Here is an 18,406-nt window from a genome sequence, read left to right as displayed (position 1 = left end):
ACATGGGAGCCACACAAGGCCCTTACGGCATGGGCTTGGAAGCACTATTGGAGATAAATAGAGGGAGGGCTGGAAGCCACAGGGGAGGCCCTGGACCACGGGCATTTATGTGCGGCCAGCTGGGCATTGCGGAGTGGGCATCAGCACATATAGAAGACACTCGTTTCAGCATTTGTGGAGGGTTTCTTGGCATTAGCCTGCCCTCCAGCTCTGAAGCTAGAGCTAAGCTGCTAGTACTGAGCAAGGATCAACCAGTCCAGGGCCCTCTTCCCTCCTTTCCCATTTCTAGACCCTTCCTGCATAGCTCAGATTCTAGCTCCACCTCATGTAAAAGAGACAATCTGTGCGTTTCTGTTGTTTGACTCTAGTTTCTTTAAATTCGCACAACCTAGGAGTACCATTAGGGGCACGTTAATAACAATAGTGGACATTTCACTGGTTCTTGCCTTCCTATGCCAATACTAGACCTCGGTTCTCTGCAGAACCCCCCAGCACTGCTCTCCCCTACCACATTTCTGAAAGTCTCTGAAGTGCTTCACATGTGCTAACAGTCTTGCCAAACTTCTTGTCTAGATTCTACTATATCCATGCTGGCTTCCAAGCAGAAGTAGTGGAAACACCCTGCTCCTCCATTCTGTGTCCTTGTCACTTAGAAACCAAAGGAGCCATGCACATGTCCCCAGGTCTAGCTTCTTTAGCTGCTTCCTCAAGCTTATCTCCTTTCAAGGCTCAGAACGTCTATCTGAGACAGGTACTGTTGTGTCTGCTTGAACCCAATTTCCCCATCAAACCTCTACTCATACTTCTTCCTTCTTCAACCTCAGACTTCTCTGTCACTTGCAAATCATCTTTTCAGTGGGCTCATCTGCAGAAAAATGGAAGTTTCAGCTGACACCCAAACAGGGACACTCACCACTGGCAAATCTCAGCCCTTGTGGTGGTTGACAGAGTCAAGAGCAGACCATTGTAGATTTATAACTTCTAACTTAGAAATGTCTTGTAAACAAGACTCTGTCTTTGCCACTAAACCCATTTCTAGAATGGTCTTGGTCTTCATCCCCACTATATTCCAGAGGGGATGAAGCCACAGAACTTTTAGGTGCCATAAAGGTAAGGCCCTTAAAGGACCTTCATATGTCACACAGGTTCCTTGTAGAGTACCTGGAAATGCACCATCAATTTAATGTTGATTCTGCATGGAAATGTGCCCAGGTTCTAGGCAGTAGACTGTTCACAAATAAACTCTTAGAAGCCTGCACATCGAGGATTTATGGGTATTCAAAAATTGGCTTCAGAGAACCATTTGGAGCCATTCAGTATAATAATGGAAGCAATTAGTGTGATATATCACTATTTACAAAGTACTTTCAACTGCACATTTGAACAGTTCTATGGGAACTGTGGTATTATCCCCAGTGAACAGATGGGAATACTGAGTCTAGAAGGATGAGAGATTTACCCAAAGTTACATAATCAGTAGCAGCCCAAGTTAGGTCCGTGCCTTCTGGGTATAAAATTTTTTCACTTTCTAAAATGGGCTTTTTCACTTAGCTAAAATGGGCTTAAAAATTTATGAGTGGGCCTTATTTCCTTCTCTCTGATGGTTTCTCTCTAATCTGTTTTTAACAGTATGAAAACCAAGCTCTTATGTTTGGAAAATGGGGCACTTCTGGACTAGTGGGTCGTCATAAATTCTCTGATGTCACAGGAAAAATAAAACTCAAGAGGGAATTCTTTTTGCCTCCAAAAGGCTGGGAATGGGAAGGAGACTGGATAGTTGATCCTGAAAGAAGGTAAGTTTTTCCATTTTTCAAGAAAAAAGCCTTTCCCTAGAAATTGCTTAATGAATCTTGGTAATATTCATATAACATCCGCTGAGCAAAATAAGTCCACAGATACTTAAAATATGTTATTGGTGCCCCATAATAAAACAAGGAATATAAAAAGCACATGGTACTAACATTTATTAAGAACTTATTTTGCCTGAATGTGTCAAGCAGTGAGCTAAGCACCAATGTGCTAATCACTTTATTGAATCTGGCCTCTAGCCCTATAGGGTAGGTGGTTGTCAAAAACTAGGAAGGTCTGAGATTTTTAGCTTACTTGCAAGTTAACAAGGTCACCTGCCATACTTCATGGACACTGGCAGGAGACACAGGACTCCTGGGTCAAAGACAAAGGACTTCGCTGCCAACAGCTATAGCAGTATCAGTATTCACATCTGCTCTGGTTCTCACAGCCCCAGTTCCCACAGAGCGACAAGGAGATGGTCAGACACTTAACCATGAAGTGGTTGTATGACCGGAGAGGAACCTGAGCTTGGGGAACCCAAACCTTTTATAATGGATAGCAAGCAAGCATGCTGGCCCTTTGCTTGAGAGAGAATGAGAGACACTATCTCTTTGTCTTCCAAGATTATTCCTCCTATAAATATCCTTGACACTGCAGAAAACTCATATAGACTTACCTCCTGACAAATAGTAGCATTATTTCCACTTAATAGGTGAGGAAATCAAGACTGCAGAGATGAAGTAACATGTCCAAAACACATAGGTTGTAGGTGCTACCAGTCCAGTCTGGGCACCCAAACCAGCACTCAACTATTATGCTGGTGTATCTGTAAGAAACAGAGAAACAGTAGAGGGTACACTTTTAATGGGTGGGCTGTATCATATGCGAATTGTGTCTCAAAAGCATATTATTAAAAGAAAGGAACAGTAGAGAGGAGGCAAGTATGCATCCCCTGGAGTTTGGGTTCCTGAATGTTGCCAACGGCATCAGAGTCAGAGCTCTCTCTTCTCCACCTCATGACAGCATACTTAAGTTTGGAGGAAACAAGTTTGTGAAGTTGGATTTCAAGACTTCAAACTAGAGTTCTTCCTCTCTGTCCACATTTGTTTCCTGTGATCACAGGCATTAGGGAAGGAGGGAAATGAGCATGCTGGGTCTGGTCTGGTGTGTTAAGCCCTGATGGTTGCTCTTGATTGCTTTTAACGTACGACAGCTTGCTTTGGATAGAGTTGGGGTTGCTGGTGAGGAGAAGGGAAATGGGATTTGAATGGGAGAGAAGGAAGGAAGGTTAGTGAGGACAGGGAAAGGCGGAGGCATTGTGTTTGGAAAAGCGGAGGGTCAGAGCATGTCAGGGCTCAATGGGACCCCAGAGGCAGCAGCCAGATCTTCTGTTCTCCTCCTCTGGGGCCCAGAAAATGATGGGATGAGCTAAATTTATACAAATGGTTGGGGCCACTTCTATTCTGATTTCTTTCCAGTGCTTGAGTCTTGGGGAGGATTCAGCAGGGAAAAGATGTCGGGACAGGGAAAAGAAAAAGAAAGCTCACTTGAATGGGGCCCTGGCAGAAGACTTAAGTCAGAGTTGGAGCCTCTATACTTTCCTTTATGGGTTGTCAAAATAGTTCCAAATCCAAGAGCAAAGCTGGCATGGCAGAGAGTCGGTATGGGTTTCTTAAGTACCTGAATGGAGTCCGGAGTCTTAAATGACCTGGTTTGGCCGTCAACCTAGGAATTACCCAGAAAATTTAAACTCCTCCCTTCAGCTTGTGTTACGTAGACCATGCAAGCCATGAATAAAAATTTCCACACCTGGCCTCATGAGACTGTCTCCACTCCATTTTTTAAAATAGGGGGAATGAGGATGGACAACATCCTATTCTTTTGAACTGTTAGCCAGGCTTTTTGCTGCAAAAAAGCTGAACAGCCCTGAACTGAAACAAAAATATGGAACATGAGGTCTGTATAAGGAGCTGCCCACAAGACTGTTTTCCCAGTCCCCACCCCGATTACTGCTAACTTGAGGGGTCCTCTGTGATTTAGGTCTCATTGTTCTCGCAGGCCCCTTCTTCAAAAGAATGTCAGAAGTTATTAGCAGGAAGGGTTTGGTGGAGAACCCAAGGGCTAGTGTCAGGAGGGAACCCGAGTAGATGTTTCCCGACCACAGGGCAGAGCTGGGATTGTTGGCTACCATTGCTCCTTTGGTAACACGAGCTTGGCCTGCAGCTTGCTGACTGAGGCAGATGCGGGTCACACGGAGTTCACAGATGAAGTGTACCAGAACGAGAGTCGCTACCCCGGGGGCGAGTGGAAGCCAGCCGAGGACACCTACACCGATGCGGTGAGTGGCCTGCTCCCCCCAGACAGCCTTAAACCCTGACTCTTGGGAACCGTGACCTCCGAATCCACGGACCATGAGGCATGGCCTCCCCTTCTCTTCTGCTCTGTCTCGTGTCCTGAAGAGCCTTGCCTTAGGTTGAAGCCACACCAGTGCACCTCTGATTATTTTCTCTAGAAAAGACATGGTGTCTGCTGAACTAGCTGTTGGTACAAGGTAAAGTTTGAGTAGTGCAATTTTTTATTGTATATATGTATGTATTTTTTAAATCACAACAAACGGAACGTATATGTCTTTCAAAATATACAAACAGCACAGAGGAAATGAAAAGTAATTCTTCTCCCAGACTTACATTCCATCCCACAGTGATAATCACTGAAATCGTGTTTCTGTTAAAACCAACTATCTAACTTCTTTTTCCCCCCGCACCTAAATAGAATCAGCAACTTGTATTTTTCTCCACCCCCCCCCCCCGCACCATGGTAAGGGTTTTTTGTGTGTGTGTGTGTGTGTTTAATTTCTTTTTTATTTTTTAATTTTTTTAAACATATAATATATTTTTATCCCCAGGGGTACAGATCTGTGAATCACCAGGTTTACACACTTCACAGCACTCACCATAGCACATATCCTCCCCAATGTCCATAACCCTACCACTTTCTCCCAATCTCCCTCCCCCCAGCAACCCTCAGTTTGCTTTGTGAGATTAAGAGTCATTTATGGTTTGTCTCCCTCCCAATCCCATTTTGTTTCATTTATTCTTCTCCTACCCCCTTAACCCACCATGTTGCATCTCCACTTCCTTATATCAGGGAGATCATATGATAGTTGTCTTTCTCCGATTGACTTATTTCACTAAGCATGATACCCTCTAGTTCCATCCACGTCATCGCAAATGGCAAGATTTCATTTCTTTTGATGGCTGCATAGTATTCCATTGTGTATATATACCACATCTTCTTTATCCATTCATCTGTTGATGGACATTTAGGTTCTTTCCATAGTTTGGCTATTGTGGACATTGCTGCTATAAACATTCGGCTGCACGTGCCTCTTCAGATCACTATGTTTGTATCTTTAAGGTAAATACCCAGTAGTGCAATTGCTGGGTCATAGGGTAGTTCTGTTTTCAACAAGAATGAAATAGGAGAGATCACAACTAACACCAAAGAAATACAAACAATTATAAGAACATACTATGAGCAACTCTACACAAACAAATTTGACAATCTGGAAGAAATGAATGCATTCCTAGAGGCATATAAACTATCACAACTGAACCAGGAAGAAATAGAAAACCTGAACAGACCTATAACCAGTAAGGAGATTGAAACAGTCATCGAAAATCTCCAAACAAACAAAAGCCCAGGGTGAGATGGCTTCCCAGGGGAATTCTACCAAACATTTAAAGAAGAATTAATTCCTATTCTCCTGAAACTGTTCCAAAAACAGAAATGGAAGGAAAACTCCCAAACTCATTTTATGAGGCCAGCATCACCTTGATCCCCAAACCAGACAAAGACCCCAGCAAGTTGTATTTTTCATATAACAATATATAACAATATATATCCTTTCATACCAATACATATAGATCGGTGAGCTTTCTTTAAAAATGCTTGCAGGGTGTCTTATGATGTGCACCCTCTATAATTTATTTAAATATCCTCTCTTTGTGGACATTTTGATTTTTTTCCAGTCTTTGCTTTTCTCAAGCCATGCAGTGGTAAACATCCTTATTCACTTCATATTTTTTCACTTGTGAAAGTTCATCCCCAGGAGAGATCCCTGGATGGGTCTGGTCAGATTTCAGTGCATGTGTGTTTTAGTAAATATTGCCACACCACTTTCAAATAGGTTGTGTAAGTTTGTATTTCCAGCAACAGCATATATGAGGGCTGTTTTCCTAAATACTCACTACCCCTACTCCAACAACTTTGTCAGTGCCCTGATGTCCTTTCCATTTTCTCACTCTTAATTTTTAAAAAAGATTTTATTTATTCATTTGAGAGACAGAGCACAAGCAGGGGAGAGGCAGAGGGAGATGGAGAAGCAGACTTCCCGCTGAGCCAGGAGCCCGACGTGGGGCTTGATCTCAGGACCTGGAGATCACAACCTGAGCTGAAGGCAGATGCTTAACCACCTGAGCCATCTAGCCCCCACCCCACTACTCTTAATTTAAGTGCAGCTGGGGGCATTTGGGTGGCTCAGTCAGTTATGCATCTGAGTCTTGATTTTAGCTCAGGTCATGAGATCGAGCCCCATGTTGGGTTCTTAAGCAGGCAAGGAGCTTGCTTAAGATTCTGACTCTCCCTTTGCACTGCACCCCCCACAACCTAAAAATTAAATAAATAAATAATTTGGAAATAAATTTGTAAAAATAAAGTTAGACTGAGCATTTTCCGTATGTTTATGGACCACCTTTATTTCTTTTCTTAGGAATTTTTTTTTCACAAATGTCAGTTTTAATGTAGTAAGTATTTAACCTAAACCTTGCTCAGTCTTACATGATGAGCATCTCGAACCTCCAGTGACATTACCTTATGCTTGAAAACACGTGTTTTTCATGCTTTATCCATCTCTGATGGTTTCTTTCCAATATAACTCCTCATAAAGATAGTTGTGCCATTTCATAATATTAAGTTGAACGTTATGAAATTGCTGATATTTGACCATTTTTTATCTACAGCAACGATTTCCCGTGGTTCGACCCAACAATACCCCCAATAGTGGAAACAGAGGGTGTTCTAAAAAGGGACTTTTGTGTAGCGATTGTGCATAGAGATCAGAGATTCTAAGTCAGCATGTGGAGACCCATTGTTGAGTGTGAGGGGCTCTCCCCTTTGCATCTCACCTGACACTCTGGCTCCCTTTTCTTCATTTTTTGTTTTGTTTTGTTTTGACTTTCTACAGAACGGTGATAAAGCAGCGTCACCCGGCGAGTTGACATGCCCTCCAGGTTGGGAGTGGGAAGATGACGCATGGGTATATGATATAAATCGTGCCGTGGATGAGAAAGGTAACAGTTTAGATCTAATACCTGGTGGGTTCTCAGCAGCAAGGCCCCGGTTAACTAGAGCGAAGTTTCCTTAGGGGGAGGAGTCCTATTTCTGTTGGGCTGTGACAGTCCGGTCTTGGATAGTACCTGTGACTATTCAGATGCAAAATCCAAAGGACAAGAAAGGACTTGGACAGGTGCAGGTCAGGGCAGCAAAAGTGAAAAACACAAGATCACAGTGAGCCTGGTGTCTGCATGTTGAGAGGCTGGGGATCCAGGATGAGAATCTGGGAAGGAAGTGCAATGTGGGTGCTATTTTCATCACACCCCAGAGGCCTCCTGGGAACATCACACTCAGGACCCTGGGGCTCAGGAAGAAGGACTGTAAAATGCCTTGAAAGTCATCCTGTTCAGGGGCGCTGGGGTGGCTCAGTCAGTTTAGTGGCTGCCTTCGGCTCAGATCATGATCTCTGGGTCCTGGGATCGAGTCCCGCATCGGGCTCCCTGCTCAGTGGGGAGTCTGCTTGTCCCTCTGCCTCTCTGTGTCTCTCATGAATAAATAATAAGAATTTAAAAAAAAAAAAAGTCACCCTATTCAATAATACAGATTGTGTGGCTTTTTTTTTTTGAAGTATAAATGACACGAAGTAATGTAGATTATTGACATAGCTTCCATTAATGGTGTTTATCCTTTCCTATAACAGTAATCTGAAGCTAAATGAACTATAACGTGGAAATACCAAAAGAGAAAATCTGATTCTTTTTCCTTATGAAAGAGAGAACAAGCCTGGATAAAGAAGGGTTCAAGCAGATTATGAATTCCTTGCTGATCTTGATGCACACACCAGGCCTTATAATAATAGCATTGATTGAGTGCAAACTATGTGCTAAGCATAGTCCTAGTGATTTGCAGGCATTATCTTGATGAATTCTTTTTTAAAAAGTGTACTTTACCTTTATGCTGGAGCAACTGGGCCATAGACAGGTTTATTAACCTGCAAGAAACTTTTTTAATAAGTAGCCAGCGTGTGGTGATGCTGGGATTTAAAAGCTGCTGTGTAGGGGCACCTGGGTGGCTCAGTGGGTTAAAGCCTCTGCCTTCAGCTCAGGTCATGATCCCAGGGTCCTGGGATCAAGCCCCACATCTCAGTGGGTTAAAGCCTCTGCCTTCAGCTCAGGTCATGATCCCAGGGTCCTGGGATCAAGCAGCACATCTCTGCTGAGCAGAGAGCCTGCTTCCCCCTCTCTCTCTGCCTGCCTCTCTGCCTACTTGTGATCACTGTCTGTCAAATAAATAAATAAAATATTTTAAAAAATTAAATTAAAAAAATAATAAAACCTGCTGTGTAACCACATAGGCCACACCTGTCCCCAGCTGTCCCCGACTGCCTCTTGCACTGTGCTTTATTCTTAGATGCACTTAATTACCATGAGTGATTGAAGGGATGAAAGAAGAGGAGGACCCCGAGGCTGCAAAGGAAGCTATTTGCACAGGGATCCAGGGGAACAGAGCTACATTCCGTTGGGCTGAATTGCAGCATAGTGAAAAGAGCAGTGACCTTCACTGGCACAGGAGAGAATGTTGCGGAAGCAGAGAGTGTGACTGGATGTTTCCCTGAAGTTTATCTGGCAATCTAGCAAATGCATCTCTTTGGGATAACCGTTTGCAAACTCTCTTCCAGGCTGGGAGTATGGAATTACCATCCCTCCAGACAATAAACCCAAATCCTGGGTTGCAGCTGAGAAAATGTATCATACTCATAGACGGCGAAGGCTGGTCCGAAAACGCAAGAAGGATTTAACACAAAGCGCTTCAAGCACTGCAAGGGTGAGAGCTGGCTTGGCTTTTGGGGGAGGGGGGGGTGTGGTGCCAGTCATAGGCCTGAGGCCCTCCCTGCTCAGTGGTTCTCAAAAAGCGCTCCCCACCCCAACCAGCAACTACACATTACCTGGGAATGTGTTAGAAACGCTTCACCCCAAACCTACTGAGAGAAGAATTCTAGGGGAGGGGCCCAGCAGTCTCTTTCACCAGGTCTTCCAGGGGATCTGAAGTAGGCAAAATGATGAGAACCGCTACTAAGCAGCCATAGAAATGATCTTGGTAGCACACCGAAGGAGTGGCAAGAGTTCAGTACGCAGAATGAGAGATCAAGGACTCAAATCTTGGCCTCCTTTCCTTTCTCATCTGCAAAATGGGTATAATACCATGTTTTAATTAGGGTATTACGGAATCGTGTTTATTCAAAATTGAAAAAAATATCCTACAATGAGAATAACCCATGTAGAAGCTCTTACTTCTGAGGTCATAAATCTTATTCAGTATTATTTGGCATTTGTTAAATCTAATCATACTTTTAAGATATTTCCATACAGTCTCCACCAGTCAGTGTCAACTACATGAAGGCCAGGACCTGGTCTTATCTTGTTCTTCACCTGCTTCCTCAGCCCTTAACACAATCCCTGTCATACAGTAGACACTCGTATTTATTGAATTGCCTGAAACGTTGGAAACGGAGGGCATTTATATATGAACAGTTTTTAGGATAGAAAGTCCTATCTTCATAAGTTATTAGTTACTACAGAAGTAATATACGCTGATCAATCACTTACTTCTTAGTGAGCTAATGCCAGCTACTAGCTTAGATGAGACATTTAAATCCTGGGAAGAGTGGTGTCATTTTTACTTAGATAAGGTAGAGATAACAATGTCTTCCAAACTATATCACAGTATCAATGTCTTATGAGCTAATGAAGTGAGGAAAGCAATTTGAGAAAGAATCCATTTTCCTTAACCCTCCCCAAGTCTGAATAAGGTGCGTCTCCTGACGGGGTAAACATCACCTTCTCAATGTCTCATTCCGTGTCAGTTGCCTGGTTATCTGTCCATGTTCCCACAGTCCATCAGCTGTACCAGGGCAGAGAGCCCTGGTACAAACCCACTTTGTTCTTTGCTGTATCACTTGAAACACAGTGCTTGGAATGGAGATTTTCAATACCTGCTTGTTGATTGACCAAATAATGTGCTTATCAATTAAGGGATAATATTATTGTTATGATGATGATTATCATTAGCATTTAAAGGTTTACTTCTGTTCTAGGCCATGGAAGAATATGAAGATCGGGAGGGCTGGGAATATGCTTCTTTAATTGGCTGGAAATTTCACTGGAAACAGCGTAGTTCAGATACCTTCCGCCGCAGACGCTGGAGAAGAAAAATGGCTCCTTCGGAAACACATGGTGCAGCTGCCATCTTTAAACTCGAAGGTGCCCTGGTAAGTAACAATACTCAAAGCTCCAGTAATATTGGTGTAGGGAAAATAGATGAGTGTTGGAAACACACTGACTCCAGGAAACACACTGACTCCACAGGGACCCCTCCAGGGCTGCAGGACTGCAGATAATTTGGGAGAAAGCTATACACCCTAGGTGCTCTGTAACCCTTGTTGCATGAATAAGCCATGAACACAGGAAAGGTTCTAAGAAGTTCTACCGAAGACACACCTGTTAGTGTTGTTTCACCCAACATTTTCCAAAGCTATGTCTCTTAAAACCCTTGCTGCAGGTGACACCTGTAACATCCCAGGCACAGGTTCTTTTTATTATACCTTGGAAACTACAACTGTTCAACCAACCAAGAAAGTTAAACGTGCAGATGTGAGGGGGAGAAAAACAGAAGGGTGGCTCAGGGAATTAGAGAATAATTCATATGGAAGCATAATAAAGAAGGCAGGCAGGGGCGAGCCTAAAGGTAGAAAGAATGAATAAGGAAGTGGCAGTGGTCCATCCAAAACACATGGTAGTTGGGAACCACTGTTTTTCTATTTCTGCACATTGACCCTGCTATGTTTTTCTGTTGCTGATCCTCCTCCTCCTCTCACCCTTTTAATCTCCTTATTTATCCTTTAATGCTTTTCCTCTTTTAAATTTTCAGCATCAGGTTTTGATAAGCTGGGACTTGAGGCAAAAGACTGGTTTCAGCTTCTTGCGCTGTGGCTTCCCAGCTAAGTGACTTTGGGCGAGACACTTGCTGTACTGGGCTTTATTCATCATTATTTAAAAATGGAGTGACTGATGAGGAAGGTCTCTTAAAAGCTGCCATTCTGGGGCGCCTGGGTGGCTCAGTGGGTTAAAGCCTCTGTCTTCCGCTCAGGTCATGATCTCCGGGTCCTGGGATGGAGCCCCGCATCGGGCTCTCTGCTCAGCAGGGAGCCTGTTTCTCTCTCTCTCTCTCTCTTTCTGCCCGCCTCTCTGCCTACTTGTGATCTCTCTCTGTCAAATAGATAAAATCTTAAAAAAAAAAAAAAAAAAAAACTACCATTCTGTTTCTTTGTAATTCTTGCCTCTTGGTTTTGAAGCATTGGTAACAGACCTTTCTGCCTCTGTAGGGCGCAGACACGACCGAGGATGGAGACGAGAAGAGCACGGACAAGCAGAAGTACAGCGCCACCGCCGTGTTTGGGGCAAACACTCCCATCGTTTCCTGTAACTTTGACAGTAAGTCTTAAGTGGATTTGTGCATTCCGCCACTACGACTTATCTCCAGAAAACTCTCTGAATCACCGAATAGGATTAAAATGTCTTTATGCAAATATGACTTTTATTTCCATCACTTGATGAAGAGGATTTTTTCAGATATACTTTTAAAAATCATATTTGGGGTGAAGGGTCATCAAGTCATTGACTCTGACATAGTGTGTCCAATATGTACTCATTCTATTAAGCTCCCCAAAAGATTGTTTTAATTAGAAAAAGAGGTTCAAAAAGTTAAAGTTGGTTCCAGGGATAATCTTTAGGAATTTTGGAATGAGGCATACCTACTATCTAGGCAGACCTAGATAGCAAATGCTTATCTAGAGCTTGGCATGTACCATGCACTGTGCGTATATTAACTCATTTAATCTTCATAACCACCCTAGAAAGTGTTGTTATTGTTGTCCTCATCTTAGAGCACTATAAACAAGATTTCAAGCAGTCTGACTCCCAGAATAGTGGGGGCCGGGGCGGGGGGTGGGTAGGAGCATATGTTTATTAATATAAGGATCAGGAATATAAAGATTTTGAAGTATCAAAGGAACTTTTTTTTTTTAAAGATTTTATTTATTTATTTGACAGAAATCTCAAGTAGGCAGAGAGGCAGGCAGAGAGAGGGGTGGGGGAAGCAGGCTCCCAGAGAGCCCTACGCGGGGCTCGATCCCAGGACCCTGGGATCATGACCTGAGCTGAAGGCAGAGGCTTAACCCATTGAGCCACCCAGCGCCCCTCAAAGGAACCTTTAACAGATAGCTGCTTTGTAGATCTGGGGCTGGAATAATGTAGGAAGCCCTATTTCTATAACTCTTGGAAACCAAGTTTCATTGCCAAGGTCTGTGATGACAAGCAGTGGCCTAAATCCAAGGTTTTACAACAGGAGTGATATTCTCTTGAGAGTGATATTCACTTGCACTGAACTTACTGTAGTATTTTTTAAGTTAGTTTTATTTTATAGGAAACAGAACTCCTTTGGGAACACATGTCATCACCGGTACCTATGCTTTTTAGTGTGGAGAAGTAGATTTGAATGACCCGTGTATCTGAAACATGGATCATCTCCAAATATTCCAGAAAACTTGTGGCCGATAGTGTTATGTTTCTTGTGAGTAACCTCCATCCTGTTCTTTTTAGGAGTCTACATTTACCATCTGCGCTGCTATATCTATCAAGCCAGGAACCTCATGGCTCTAGACAAGGATAGTTTTTCAGGTAAAGGGGGCAAAAATCTCCATCTTACATGTTATTTGCGTAGCTGGCTAGCTTGATTCGGCTTTTCATCAAGTGCATGCTTTTAGTAATTTCTCTCATCAGAAGGGCCTTCCATATTGAGATGAGTATGATTTGTGTGACATAAACTGCTCAGTCATTAACTAGCCACTGAGTATGTTGAGTCCTGTTGCTGGGTGCGGGAGATACCCAGAAGACAGTCTCTTAAGACTAATAATCATTAATTGATTGACTAATAAAAAGCACCAAGAAGAAAAGCAATTTCTGCTCTCTGCTTATACAACAGATATACATACACATACACACACCCTGGGCTCTTGGGCTGATCGGTAAGTTAAGACCCTTTCTATATTTTTTGTATCTCTCTCAAGTTGACAGAAAGACCACAAGTTCCCCCATTTGCCTGCAACACCAGGCTTGAGTGGTAGACTCCAGTGTGGACTCCCATTTTGACCTTGCTGTGGCATGTTCTCCAAATTCCCTGCACCATAAAGCCACAAAACCCAGCCTGTTTCGTGGCCTTTGGACTGGTTCCAAGGGGAAGGCTGTGGGCAGGGCTGGGAGAAGGCCAGGGGGCTGCTGATGAGGGTCTGTGCTATTGCTGGCAGGACCATGAATGGTTCAGGGGCTATCTGGGTGACCTGGGGAGATTTCCACTTCAGGACTCAAAGGCCAGCTGAGCTTTGATGGAAACAACTCGTAAAGCAGTTGCCTGGCACTCTAGCATGCTCACGTCACTTGCGAGCTGTGTTCTGAGTGTGGAATGTAACCAATGTAATGCATGTAATGTAACCAGTTTGTGACTGGCTTCCTTTTCTTACCAGTTAGACCAGACTCCAAGTTACTCTCTTCATACACATACATCTCCAAACCGGGTTTGAAGGCCTTTTTGAATATTCACCACCAGGGGGCACTCAATCACCGAAAGTCAAAGTTAGAATCTTGAATCCCAAATCTTGACTAAAGTTGCCTACAACTCAAGCAGGTACCTTGCCGTTTGAGACACAAAATAGATGATCGATGCAAAAACAAAGCATCCCATTCAAGGGGGGCTGCAGTGCTAGAAACAAAGCAGCCTCTTGGATGATGCAATGCTTTCAGGTTAGCCGTTAGGCTGTTGCTCAGATGGGTCAGCTCCCAGGCAATTGCAGAACTTCTGGGAGCTTCTTTAGCATGGGAGAGAAGCAGACAGAAGCTTCTTTTTTACTTATCGTTTCTTCAGGTTCATTGAGGTATCATAGACAAAATTGTTTATTGAAAGTATACAATATGACAGTTTGATCTACCTTATGAAAGGTTCCCACAACTACACACTGGTCACCTCACAGAGTTACTTCTGTGAATGGGAGACACTCAGCTTCTCCCCTCTAAGCAAACTGCAGTTTTACGATACCTTTGGCAGCTGTCGTCCTCGTATTAGACATTAGGTCTTCAGGCCTTACTTATCTTACAACTGAAATCTGTACCTCTCTACTCACCACTCCCCACTTCCCTCACCCCCAGCCCCTGGCAAGCGCCATTCATTCTACTCTCTGTTTCTGTTAGATCGGTTTTTGCAGAGGTGTGGGGAAGACCTCTACACAGAAGGGATAACGTATTTGTCTTTCTCAGGCTGGCTTATTTCACCTGGCAGAGGACCCTCGAGGTTCATCCATGTTGGCACAAATGACAGGATTTCCTTCTTTTTCCAAGGCTGAATTATATGCATCCATATACATACATACGTACATACCACATTTTCTTCATTTCCTCATCTGTCAATGTATACTTAGTTCCTTCCATGCCGTGGCTATTGTGAGTAATGCTGCAGTGAACATGGGGGCCCAGGTGGCTCTTTGAGATCATTATTTCATTTGCTTTGGGTAAGTACCCAGACGTGGGATTGCTGGAGCATAGGACAGCGCTGTTTTTCATTTCTTAGGGAACTTCCATACTGTTTTCCACAGTGGCTCACCTGTCTGCTTTCCCACCAACAGCACACGAGCCTTTCCTTTCCTCCACATCCTCGCCAACACTGGTTATCTCCTGTCTTTTTGATAATAGACATCCTAACAGGTGTGAGAGGACATCTCATTCTGGTTTTGATTCATACTTCCCGGATGACTAGTGGTGTTGAACACCTTTTCACGGACCTTTTGGCCATTTGTAGGTCTTCTTCAGAGAAACATCTCCTTGGGTCCTTTGCCCATTTTTTAATTGGGTTATTTGGGCTTTTTGCCATTTAGTATAAGTTCCTTGCATATTTTGGATATTAACTGCTTATCAGATGTGTGGTTTGTAAATACTTTCTCCCATTCTGTGGGTTTCCATTTTGTTGATTGTTTCCTGTGCTGTGCAGCGCTTTTTTTTTTTTTTTGAGCAATCTCCACTTGTTCATTTTTACTTTTGTTGCCTGTGTTTTTGGTGTCAGATCCAAAAAAGTCATTGCCAAGACTAATGTCAAGAAGCTTACCCCTTATATATTCTTCTAGGAGCCTTGTGGTCTTGAGTCTTATGCTCAAGTATTTAGTCTGTTTTGAGTTGGTTTCTGTGTATGGTGTAGAATGGGGCTCTGGTTTCATTATTCTGCCTGTGGCTGAATCACCATTTCTCAAAGAGACTATCCTTTCTTCATTGTGCATTCTTGGTGCCCTTATCAAAAATTCATTCTGTCTTTTCTCCACTGTGTATACTTGGCACCTGTTTTGGAAATTAATTGATCACCTATGCATGCATTTATTTCTGAGTTCTCTGTTATGTTCTATTGGCCCATGTGTCTGTCTTTATGCTAATATCATACAGTTTTGATAACTAAAATTTTTTAATATAGTTGAAACCAGCCAGGCACGGTGCCTCCAGCTTTGCTCTTTCCCAAGGTTGCTTTGGCAGTCTGTCTCCCAGGCGGTGGAGAGGGTCTGTGTGCGATTGAAATGAGGGGTTCTGGGGAGCTAGACTTTAGCCATGGCCACATGGTTACTCTCTTTTCCTGTTTTAGATCCATACGCTCATGTCTCCTTCCTCCATCGAAGCAAAACCACTGAGATCATCCACTCAACTCTGAATCCCACATGGGACCAGACCATTATATTTGATGAAATTGAAATCTACGGGGAGCCCCAGACAGTTCTACAGAACCCACCGAAAGTTATCATTGAACTTTTTGACAATGACCAAGTGGTAGGTAATTTAGAATTTCTAAGATGGCTTGGGGAATGATGGAGGTCTATTAGGATATTTGTTGAAGAATTTAAGGATTGCTTGTTTCTCTAGGGCAAGGATGAATTTTTAGGACGAAGCATGTGCTCTCCTCTTGTAAAACTAAACTCAGAAACGGATGTCACACCCAAACTTCTCTGGCACCCCGTAATGAACGGAGACAAAGCCTGTGGGGATGTCCTCGTAACTGCAGAGTTGATTCTGAGGCAAAAGGTACTTACTGAATTCTCACGCATACATCTTTCCTTGTAGCTGTTTAAGATGCATGTTAATATTCCATAACACCATTTACTTGAACTAACGTGAGGCATTGATATTCCCGTGTTTATTTTATAGGATGGCTCCAACCTCCCCATCCTTCCCTCACAAAGGGCGCCAAATCTATACATGGTCCCCCAGGGGATCCGGCCTGTGGTTCAGCTCACTGCTATTGAGGTACGCAGCTTTCCCTCAGTTTTACTGATCAAGTCAAATGACATAGCTACAGAACCGGCCTCTCTCAGAGGAAATGGAATCTTGCTACATATTCTCTTGCTGTCTCCAACTTCCTAGAGAATTTGTCCAAAAATCTGAAATACGCATGGAAACAGCTTGTCGCAATAAGAACTGGTCCATTCCAGCGTTCCTGAGGGAATCTAGAGGTCTCATTTACTAGGAGCTGGAGATTGCTGAGTTTCCCCTGTCAGCTAGAGAGCTGGGAGAGGGAAGGCAGACTGAGAGCAGCGTGCCTGTGTGCGTGTGCACGTGTGTGTGTGTGTGTGTGTATGTGTGCGTACGTGTGTGCATGCACGCACGCGGGTGTCCAGAGAGCAGGGCACCGACGCCGGGGGGCCGAAGGTGAAGAGAGGTGTGGGAGCAATGGGAAGTGGTGACGTGCTGGGCAGAGCAGACACAGGCTGCTGGAGCTAACGGGTGCCTTCGTGGATAGCGTCCGGTCCGCCCCCAAGTCTCCCCCTTGTGCGGTCAAGCTGCTGTTATGCTGAGATTTCCCTTCTCAGGCTGTCTTGCTCAGAGATCCTGAAGACCAAAGCAAATAGCTTTAAGTAACAGCCTTTGTTTTTTAATGCTTGTACATCAGACGCCATGTTAAGGAGTTTACACTTGATCCACAGAATGACCCTGTGGTAGATAAGACCCGTCAGTCCTGTTGGCAGACGGGATGGAGAGCGTCCACGCTTGCCAGGGTTCCCAGCCAGGATTCAATTCCTGCACCCCTCACTGCTCTGCATTTTAGCAGCTCAGGCTGAAGAAGAGGGACAAAACTGCTTTCTCTGCATGACCTACAGGCTTTCTAGGATAAGAGTCTCAGAGATTTTAGGGAGATCTGTACAAGTCAGTCTTAAAGAATTTACCAGTTATAAAGGAAGAATTTTTCCTTTGAATATCATTTGTAATTCACTGAGTTTTCCTCCTCTCTCTTAATGTTGCTTTCTTAGATTCTAGCTTGGGGCTTAAGAAACATGAAAAACTACCAGATGGCTTCGATCACCTCCCCCAGCCTCATTGTGGAGTGTGGAGGGGAAAGGGTAGAATCAGTTGTGATCAAAAACCTAAAGAAGACGCCCAACTTCCCGAGTTCTGTTCTCTTCATGAAAGTGGTACAGTATTCTAATAGCACATGTGTGTTGAGTAGCTGAATTGTATTCAGCATGTGAATATATAGAGATCACATCCCCCCCCACCATGCCACACACATATAATTTATTTATTTCTAAACTCTGACAGCAACTAGAAAAACCCTGCCTTGGATTCAGCCTGCCAGTGACTTTTCTCCCTCAGATTCTCACACTGTAGGTAATGGTTTCTTGAAGCTTCACACATCTCCAGTGATAAATATTTGTGAAGAATACTTATGTCCTTCTCGAATAAACTTCCCATCTAGTCAGCTCTCAAGTACAGGCTTTTGGTCCCTGCCCTGGAGGGTGGAACACGGACCCCCAGTCCTGCCCCTGCAGGTGTACGTGGACTGGAAGCATCCAGACGGCGATTGGCTGGCGGGGAAGGGACAGCTGCAGAGCCTGCTTAGGGCAATGGGGCCCGTGACGTGCCCCACCTCTAGTGGAGGGCACCCACTTGGCTCCATGGAGGTCCCCCCGTGGTTGTTAGGAAGGGACAGAGTCAGATCCGGCTCACAGCCCTCTGTCATAGATCCCACAGGGCTTTGCAGCCAGAAGAGATCACCCGGTCCTTCTGCTTTGAAAGCAGTTACATTCTTAGTGTTTTGTTTTGTTTTTTAAAGATTTTATTTATTTATTTGTCAGAGAGAGAGAGCACAAGCAGGCAAAGTGGCAGGCAGAGGCAGAGAGCAAGGAGCCCAGTGTAGGACTCGATCC

The 18,406-nt window shown here is 43.9% G+C and overlaps 1 protein-coding gene across 4 annotated transcripts in view; it reads left to right on the top strand.

The window, feature by feature from the left end:
• Window positions 1-18,406, top strand: part of MYOF (myoferlin) — a 158,649-nt gene that overhangs the window by 105,601 nt on the left and 34,642 nt on the right. For all 4 annotated transcript variants that reach the window (XM_082721978.1, XM_082721976.1, XM_082721977.1 and 1 more), the window contains 11 exons: window positions 1,630-1,793; window positions 4,015-4,129; window positions 7,037-7,142; window positions 8,804-8,949; window positions 10,220-10,393; window positions 11,507-11,615; window positions 12,783-12,860; window positions 15,853-16,034; window positions 16,128-16,286; window positions 16,410-16,508; window positions 17,510-17,671. In XM_082721978.1, coding sequence (XP_082578104.1) covers window positions 1,630-1,793; window positions 4,015-4,129; window positions 7,037-7,142; window positions 8,804-8,949; window positions 10,220-10,393; window positions 11,507-11,615; window positions 12,783-12,860; window positions 15,853-16,034; window positions 16,128-16,286; window positions 16,410-16,508; window positions 17,510-17,671 — 1,494 coding nt within the window. The remainder of the gene's footprint in view (window positions 1-1,629; window positions 1,794-4,014; window positions 4,130-7,036; window positions 7,143-8,803; window positions 8,950-10,219; window positions 10,394-11,506; window positions 11,616-12,782; window positions 12,861-15,852; window positions 16,035-16,127; window positions 16,287-16,409; window positions 16,509-17,509; window positions 17,672-18,406) is intronic.

The sequence above is a fragment of the Mustela nivalis genome (assembly GCF_964662115.1).
Source record: "Mustela nivalis genome assembly, chromosome: 2".
Lineage (NCBI taxonomy): Eukaryota > Metazoa > Chordata > Mammalia > Carnivora > Mustelidae > Mustela > Mustela nivalis.
The sequence above is the reverse complement of the archived record's forward strand: the minus strand, read 5'-3'. Positions and strand labels throughout refer to the sequence as shown.